General features: G+C 38.4%; 1 protein-coding gene across 1 annotated transcript; it reads left to right on the top strand.

The window, feature by feature from the left end:
- The first annotated feature begins 3,402 nt into the window (after positions 1–3,402).
- Positions 3,403–6,036, top strand: LOC101156783 (myristoylated alanine-rich C-kinase substrate). Its single transcript, XM_004082205.4, has 2 exons — positions 3,403–3,806; positions 4,747–6,036. Exons 1-2 carry the CDS (start codon positions 3,711–3,713, stop codon positions 5,302–5,304), a joined length of 654 nt encoding a protein of 217 aa, XP_004082253.1. The 5' UTR covers positions 3,403–3,710; the 3' UTR covers positions 5,305–6,036.
- Positions 6,037–9,323: the final 3,287 nt, after the last annotated feature.

The raw sequence follows: 9,323 nt of genomic DNA, 5'->3' as shown, positions 1-9,323 counted from the left end.
CTTTATTATAAAAACATACTTTTTGGTTTTCATAGCTTTGATGTCAAAGACCGTGATGCTTTCTTTTGTGTAAACATGGTATTATTTATCGCTAAATTTCATATACACAAAAGAAAATTTTCCAATAAAAAACCGGATTTCTTTGTGTTCAAACTGGAACTGCAGCGTTATTTAAACTTAATTTCTGCTTCAAAAAATACAAAAGCTCAAAAAACAATTAGCATCTGTAATTCTTTTGGACTGCTGACATAGATTTACTCTCGCATTTTCTCTTTTCTCTTTTCTCTTTTTTTTTTTTTTTTTTGTTTCTTTTTATTTCTTATTCCCTTTTGTGTTTATTATTAATAATTAGTATTTTTTAAAGAATGCAACATGTTTGTTCTGTATTCAGAATTCTATTGTACATTATATGTGCATAATTGTTGTATTTTCTTGTTTTGTATGTTGCAATTGTTCAATAAAAAAAAAAAAAAAAAAAAAAAAAAAAAAAAAAAAAAAAAAAAAAAAAAAAAAAGATCCACAACGACGTTGAGCTTTGATTGACACCGCTGTCGTCCAATGAGCGATTACAATTAGAAAAAAGACCGCCCTTCGGTCTTTGATGGCACAGAAAAACAGGGCAACCCATGATAGCTGTTGTTTTTTTCTTCTTCAAGGAAATATTTTCTTATTTTCCTCCAGCAGTCACTTTCCGTGTATAATTTCTTTAAACATTAAAATAGAAAGCTAACCAGATGGTGTGTTGGCACAAGTTTTCTATGAAATTGTGGGTTGATGGATGTTAAATCACTGCTGCCATGGAAAAAAAAGAAAACTACAAAATAAAAAACAACGAAAAAACACAAAATATTTCATTAGATTTTTAATTATTTTTCTTAATCTATGTTTTTGTGTTAATGAAATGTAAAAATAAAATAAAAGATTTGCTTCACGCACAAACAAAAACAGGACTTTTTAGAGCGAAAAGGTTACTTGAACATTAGAAAAAGCACTAAAAAAGTTACCAGATAAACACAATAAGTTAATATACGGAAAAAAATGATTACCCAAATATAATGTCCAAAACAACATACATTTTTATGGACAAAAGAGGTCAAAAAGTAATAGCAAGTTTATAATTAACCCTTTTTTGTCTATTCCTTATTGCCTTGTGTGAGTATCGTGCACAATGTTTTATTTTTATTTTTTTTAATGTCTTTTCAAAATTTGTTCTACCACTAGGTTGAACAGGCAGGTAAATAGATAACTTTATTTTAAAAAAATTTCTTTCCAAACAGAATATGTCTTCCAGGCTTTGTCACCAGGTTTACATATTCATTGTAACCCACCATGATCATTACAGCTTTGCATGTAATCAGAATTTGACAACAATGCACTTGGCCTAGTTAGCATTCTAAGAAGGGGGGTGAAAGGAGTCACCCTAATCTTCAATCTGCTGCCTGCATTGTTGCTGTGTTTCAAGATGACCCTGCTCCTCTACAACCAAGGGTCAGGATCGAGTAAGCCTCCATCAAAGAGCGTGAACCTTCCTTCCTTCCTTGCAGCCATTTTGAACCGGTTTCCATGGGAACGGGGGTCATGCAGTGATGGCAGAAAGAGATGTGACTTGTGGCTGGCGGTGGACTGAGAGCACTGCAGGCTGGTGGAATAGACAACAGAAGCGGAGCCATACACTCACATTATATCTGGGTCACTGGGATGCTCCAGCAGCAACAAGCAGACTTAGGACACTTTATGCAAGAAGAAAAATGGTGGAAGTTGTGATGGCGGGGGCTTATAGTTACAGAAAAAGTCTGTAATCATGGAGGGGCATATGTCAGGAGGGCACCCAAATAAGGTCACATGATCCATTGAGCTATGCTTTGTCAAATCAACCATTCAAAAACAAACTGTCAGCTGCCATAAATGAATGCACATATTGCGATTAGTGTTTTCTGTGTTAGCAATTACTCTAAACTACAATAAACAATGGATTGAATGACTGTAGATAAATATGAAGGCATACTGCTTTGAATCCTTGTGCAAGTTTGTAAACATTAATACAAAAAAATGCAACATAGAGCAGAAGATACACAATTAACAATCCAAAATCTAAAAATATGTATAATCATGATTAAAGGTTTGCGCTTATATATTAACCATTCCAGAATTGGAGGATCATTTGGGCTTTAAAATGAATGAAAAGTATTTTTTCTGATTTTCTGTTCATCAAGAACAGGTAACAAAATATCAAAAGACTTGATTTGCTCAGCTTAAAGATTAATTGTGCATATTTGATTAATCATGCATATTTTAATAATGCATATTTTACAGTATGTATTTATTGTTTACAAAACTTCGCCAAACCCCGTAGTCAATTTCTGGAGGTAATAGGGTTGCAAATCTGTACTAACATTAGCTTTGTCTGGGCTGAAGAAGTTAAATGACCAATAGAACAAACTTACTTATATAAACAATTAAAAATAGAATAATTATTGTCTTATTTTGATTATATGTGTAACGGGGTTGCATGAGGTAGAGTGAGACACTCAATCTAGGCTACTTATATTTTTTACCCATTCCCGAGCAGGGTATCATGTTATTCTATGCTATATTCTTCTTTTTACATGCAAAAAAAGGTAAAAAGATTGCATGCCTGTTGAGGGATACACATTAAATGAATAATAATTATTTTTGATAGCAAATATTCCCACAAAAGACACCAAATGAAATAATCAATAGCCAAAACACAAATTTTAAAATGATTTTTTACTGTTTTATTTAATATTTAATTAGGAGGTGGAACAAGGGAAAATTGTATTTTACTTATACTTTAACTATTTTCAAGCATTTATTTCTCTTAGTTTTTGTACATTTGGTTGCAAGACAGGCACATTTAGTAAGAACTACTTTTTCTTTTAGCTTTTTGCACGTGGATTTTTTGAAAAATGTCATAAAATGTCCTACATTTCTGGATATAATCTAGCAAACTTGAAGAATTTGATGCATGTTTACAAAATTTGAAGTAGATGTTTGCAAAATGATGTAAGGGGAAAAAAAACAATATAACATTTACACCAAAAATTAATTTTGAAAATTTGGGATTCAAGCGTGATGTTTTTACAGTAATTTGTTTTTTTAATGCTCCAGAATGTCTAAATTAGTACAAATCTGCTGACTTTTGTTTGAGTTTCTTTAACCCGATGTAGCTGTGCTGAATAAAGCTGAAACCTCTGAGGATTATGGAGCATTTAAATGAAGTAGCACTGGCCTCATAGAAAGTTGTAGCCATGTTGTTGTGTCTCTCCCATTGTCACCCCCCCCCCCCTCCGCTCCGTGACCTCCCCACTCTCTGAATTCCAGACTTATGATTGGCGGAGACGATGCGGCTGTGACGTCACAGCCTCGCCGTCCATTCATCAGCGGACTGGGGCGTTGTACTCCGCATCTCATTTGCGGCGGGGCCAATTTCTCCATCTCCAAACTCCGCTCGAGAAAAAAAAATTGAAACAATTCACGTGTTTTCTCATCTTAAGCTCGTTTTTTAAAGCGCGTATTAGTTTCCCTGCGAGACTTTTGGACTCCGAGCCCGTTTTGCTGCTTTAGACGCACCGGGAGGCGGCAGCGTTCCTCGATTTTTTGGGGGGAGGAAGCCTGCGGTCTTTGTTCATTCATTTGATCGGTTGGGCTCCTTTGTTGGAACAAAAAAAATTAGAAAAAATTTAAGAAGCATGGGAGCGCAAATCTCCAAAACCGCTGGAAAAGGGGACGCCGCGGTGGAAAAGCAGGCGGAGGGCGTAGAGGTTGCTGCCAAGACAAACGGACAGGTAAAAGAGTGGACTTAAATAATTCAACTCTTAATTGCTCTCGCGAAATTTCGCCTCGGTTTAGCAATGTGTTGCGTCAATGGCGTGCTCCATGTTCCCCGTAGCGCATCCCCACGCTCGCCGGCGTTCAGGGAAAGTGGCCACATGGATTTTTTTTGTTGTTCTCCAATTCGAAACTTCTTAAAAATCCACATGAATATATAAATTTTTGATGTATGCAATTACTTCTTCAACCCCATTTTTAGATGGGGGCACATATAAATTCGGGAAAATATCAAATTTTTGTGCATTTTTTGTTTTCCTGATTCAATTACCGTATTTTAACGATGCAGCTGGGGCTAATTAGTTAATGATTTCGTGCAAATTGGCCTAATTTGGTCAAATATTTGCAGCAGTAGCCCACTCATACTGTGGCATGGCCATTTTTTTTAAGCGGTACCACGCCTTTGTTGCCAAGGTTTGTCTAAAAAGCCACGTTTTGGCACAGATTTTAGCCCAGAATGCAGAAATCGTTCTGAAATTTTATGATTACCTAAGAGGTAACCAATTCATACTTGTAAAAAAAAAAAGTAGTTTAATTTATGGGTCATTTAGGAAAGAGGGAGAACACATTCCAGTGTTGTCACAGACTTAACCACACGCCCCCTAGAGAGCGTCCGGATGTACTGCAGTCTGAAAATCGAGCCTACCGCTGAAAGATGGAGATCTGTCGTCATTCTCCTAGTAACAGATGCTGCTGCAGTTTTTTGGGCTTATTTTTCTTTTTCTCATTGATTTGTAAATTATTTAAATAATAAATAATAAAAAAATAATATTAATTATTTAATTAAACATAATTCAATTAGCATACATCTTTGATCATTGCAGGAGAGGAATGCAACCTTTTATTTCTTAAACTGTGCTTTAAAAACAAATCACATTTTTATGATTTCATTTTTAGGAAAATGGTCACGCCAAGAGCAACGGAGATGCCTCTCCTGCTACAGAGGAAGCCAACAAAGCTGATGTGCAGGCTAATGGTAGCACTCCTACAGAGGAGGTGCCAAAAGAAGATGGAGAGAAAGTAGAGGGCGCTGAAGCCGGCGGAGAGAAGGAGGCAGGTGCCACAAATGGAGAAGCTTCCGCCAAGCCGGAGGAAGGCACTCCATCCACTAGCGAGGATGGCAAGCAGAAGAAGAAGCGGTTCTCCTTCAAAAAACCCTCCTTCAAGCTCAGCGGCTTCTCTTTCAAGAAGACCAAGAAGGAGTCTGAGGAAGCGACGGAGGAGGCAGCAGCGGCAAAGCCAGCCGAAGGAGAGAAGTCCGAAGAGGCTGCCACCGAGGAGGCCAAGCCAAGTGAGGGCGGTGAAGAGGGAGCCAAGGAGGCAGCAGCAGCTCCTGAAGAGCCAAAGGAGGTGAAGGGAGAAGAAGCTGCAGGAGGAGAAGAGAAACCAGCTGAAGCTTCAGCTACTGAGCCAGAAACGGCAGCCAGTCCAGAGGCCACGGCAGCTGCTGAGTAATCCTGCTGAACAAGATCCCGGAATGAAGGAAAAGTTGTAGCTCATTTTTGAAGAAATGCGAGAACTTGTCTAAAACCAGGGATTTTTTTTCTTCTTTGTTTACTACTTCTGCAACCACCTCATCCCTAATGATTGCAATGTCCCTGGCAGTGATGGACAGGAGGTGCAGTAGAGTGTGTGCAGCTTCATCACTGCTTATCGGTGCTTGCATGTGAAACATGGATGAGTGTGAAAGTGCGACTGTGAGCAAGATTTTTTTCTTCATTTTTTTTTTTTTTTTGGTTTATTTCCGACATGACGCGTTGCTAAATTTGATGTATTTAATCACAGTATTTGGTGCTGGCAGTTGGATGTAGCAGCTAAAGCTGTGTCTGCAAGATCTGACACATTGTGATGTTTAAAGGGAAAAAAAGTCCTTATCCAAGTCTTAAATGTTGTCTTTGCAGTGCACAGTTGTTTACAACTCTTGAAATTTAACGCTCCTGTGGACACTAACCATTCCTGAACTAGATTTAGTTAACTGTCAACAATAGGTGCTTATCACTTTCCATTAGATTCCATTTCCGAAATTTCTGTAGTAATGCACGCTGTATAGACTTTGATATTACTGGTTTTATGACTGAGATGTACCTAATGATTGAAGGTTTTTAACTGATTACCCATTGTAAATGAAGTTTTCTTGTTTTTTCACCATTTGTAAGATTGAATAAAAATTGGGAGATGTTTTAAGCAGTTCTTGTGTAGAGCTGTGGTGACTTCAAGAATAAAATCTGCACATACAGATGTCAAAACGCAGCACTGAAAATTGCCTTATATAAGTAAACATGTATATTTAAAACATTTTATCTTTTTTGTTTGTAACAGCGCCCTCTTGTGGAAAACGGATCAAATGAATGGATTTCATCTGTCCTTTCTTAAATCTTAATTGAATCGGTTCATATTTTTATATTAATAGTATGAAGATATATACTATACTATAGACAACACAATTGTCCTCAATTCCTGTTTTACTATTGATAATTTTCAATTGTGCATTAAAATTGTGACCATAAAGGGGGTCAAACTCCAGGTCTTGAGCCTCCTGCTGGAATCCTGCCTTATCTGCAGCTTATTACCTGAATCAGGTGTGTTTAGCCAAGAAGGACCTTTAAAGACAGGCTGGTTCGAAAACATGCTGGACTCTGGTCCTTAAGGCCTTGATTCTGACACCCCTAATCTGATTGTGATATACCTGTTTTATTCATACCCCAACTAGATTTTTTTCTAATGCTTCCACAATAATTTATTTGATAAATTACGTTTGAAATACAATTAATTTTAGGCCAAGCAATTTTCTCATATGTTTACAACAACTCTTACTGCCTGGGCTCCCATCAATACAAAAGGATTTCATCAGTGAAACCACAGAACTCCAAGAAAAACCCAGACATTATTTAAAAAAAAGACAAATGGGTGAGACTCCAGGGTGTTTTTTTAGCGGTCTATATGTGTGTCCACGCTCATTGCAAACCATCTATTTCCTTCACAGCAAGCATAACCCGATGTCCTGCAGCTCTGGAAACCACAAGGAGGGGTGTGCTTCACACATTTCTTATTTCGGCTCCCTGGTTTACTTGTCCTGCCTGGTATTTAAGGCATTTCGTGCTAAGATTGGCTAAATCTGGACATTTGGAATTATCTCACAATGTTTCAGATTGCTGCTCATCAACTTCTAAATTTTCTTTTTGGGGGGGGGGTTGCAAAAATATCAAGGAGTTTCCAGGTGAGCCTGAGTGTCAGTACATAATAATAGTGTCCACTTTATGGAGTTGACCAAATGCAGTGAGCCATCTGTGCTTATGTTTGTCCCACCTCATGCACCGCAGCGTGTCTTGGAGTTTCCGTGCCCTCAGATGGCAATCCTCAGTGGTTTCTTTCAGCCGGTTTCCTCCCTGCAGCTCCCTCGCCTCTGTCCCTTGGGCCTCTCACCTAACCACTGTCTCGCCCTCTCTCCAAAAGAGGATCAGAAAACTGCTGCCCTTCTAAGGATCCCTCAACCCACACTAGATATTTTCAGAGCACTTCCACTGCGACGTGCATGGCAGAGCGGTCTTTGTTTGCTCTGTTAGCAGAACACAAACCTCTGCCATGATATAGCTACTGATTGCATTTAAAAAATGCCATCTTTTCTGTTTTTATTCATGATCTTTTTAAATTTGTAAACTTAGATTCCAAACTTCCTGCGAAACCTTAAGTGTGTGAGTTTGAAGAGTTATTTTTTTGTTGATTTTTGTCAAACATGTAAGGATTTTACTGATAATAATATAACGTTAAACCGCTTTGTTGGAAAAACAAACACAAACCTGTCTAGCTACATTTAAAGTCTTGTTAAATTCTATTTTTTTTTTTAATTTGACAGGAAAAAGGAAATGTTTTTTGTGAAATGATAAAACGAAGAATCACAGAAAATCTTAGCTTCACCATGGCCATATTTATGTTCCCGAGAGAACAGAATCCACTTCAGTCAAGTTCGCATGAACACCTAAAAGCCTTTTCCTGTCACATTCCTGCCGTGAGAGGTGTAAATGTGATTTACAAAAATGTCTTGTTTTGTACATTCTTCTCACCAGCTGGCATGACATTAATGCAGAAAATGATGAATTGGTCAATGCAGCTTTCTGATCTGCCATTTAATATCCATCTATTTTCCAAACCTTTTCAATCGCTTTTGGGGTCCCAGGGTTGCTGGAGCCTATTCCACTCTAGGCATGTCCCATGCAAAGGCATACCATACAAGCTCCACTCAGGGGTCCTGGCTAGGAATAGAACCAGGGCCCTGTAATAGTATTATGTTTCCTTTAATTATTTATAGAACTTTCTGCGTGTTCGCTACCTAAAGTTTGAAGAGGCTTGGTCCAAAATGTTGAAACTGTGCAAACTTCACAAATCTTCCTGGCTTTTTTTCACAACTCCATTCTGATGTATAAAAGACTTGGTTTCATATATTTCCGGCCGGCACAAACTGCAATTATTAATATCTCCTCCATGTTCAATTTTCAAATGGTTGGCACTTAGGCGACGTAATGGGGACGTCATCCATACGTCACTACCCAAAGCTGATTGATTATAGTTTGACCTGTTTTAACTTTCAACGCATGCTCAATGCCATTACGTTTGGTACGTAGAGTCCGAAACATGATCTGAAACTAGCCATCCGTGAAAGCTACAGTGTTGAACATGGAAGCCTGAAATACCCCTGTTCAAATCTCATGCAGGGGTTTTCTGTGCGGTCTTTGCTTGGGTTTTCTCTGGGTATTCCGGTTTCCTTCCACAGTCCAGAAACATGCTTCATAGGTTATTTGGTGGCTCTGGGAGAGTTTGGTCATGTGACCCTGCAAAACACTGCTAACCTGTTCATGGTGTACTCCGCCTTTGCCCAACAGTGGTTGGATTGGCTCCAGCAACCCCGTGACCCTGAAAGGGATTTAGCGGGATTTGAAAATGTATTTATTTTGTCTGTGAGTTGAAATTGGGATTGACGTTTGTGCCTTTGATTGATTCATTTACTTTCCAAACACCCTCAATCCCCTTTGGAGTCATAGGGTTGTTGGAGCCTATCCCAGCTACTGTTGGGCAAGGGTGGGTACACCCTGATCAGGTTATCAGTCTTTTGCAGGACCACACACACCAAGGGACAATTTTTAATTCACCAACTAAATAATGTTTTGGGCTGCGGGAGGATGCTCGAGTGCCTGGAGAAAATCCACACAAGGAGAACATGCAAACATCACCCAAAGGTCCCAGCAGGGATTTGAACCAGGACCTTTCTATAGTAGGGTGAGAGTGCTAACCACTGTATCACCTGTGCTTTTGATATGATTAATAAATGCATTTTCAAGCTCCATGAAGCTTGGTGAGAAAAATGTATGGTTTCAGTTTTAGTAAAAAAGGACTGAGAGACACATTTTCCAGTATTCTGAATTAAAATGGTAGTACCTTCAGCTAGATTTCATTGTTGGTGTCATAACCTGTTTGTCGAA

This window comes from Oryzias latipes, chromosome 22 (genome assembly GCF_002234675.1).
Source record: "Oryzias latipes chromosome 22, ASM223467v1".
Lineage (NCBI taxonomy): Eukaryota > Metazoa > Chordata > Actinopteri > Beloniformes > Adrianichthyidae > Oryzias > Oryzias latipes.
Note: the sequence above shows the minus strand (reverse complement) of the source record. Positions and strands in the feature narration are given on the sequence as shown.

Bases quoted from the DNA above. Each gene is read 5' to 3' on its own strand.
- LOC101156783 (XM_004082205.4), top strand. From the start codon at position 3,711: ATGGGAGCGCAAATCTCCAAAACCGCTGGAAAAGGGGACGCCGCGGTG. The intron at 3,807-4,746 runs GTAAAAGAGTGG...TTTCATTTTTAG, and splicing joins CTGCCAAGACAAACGGACAG to GAAAATGGTCACGCCAAGAG.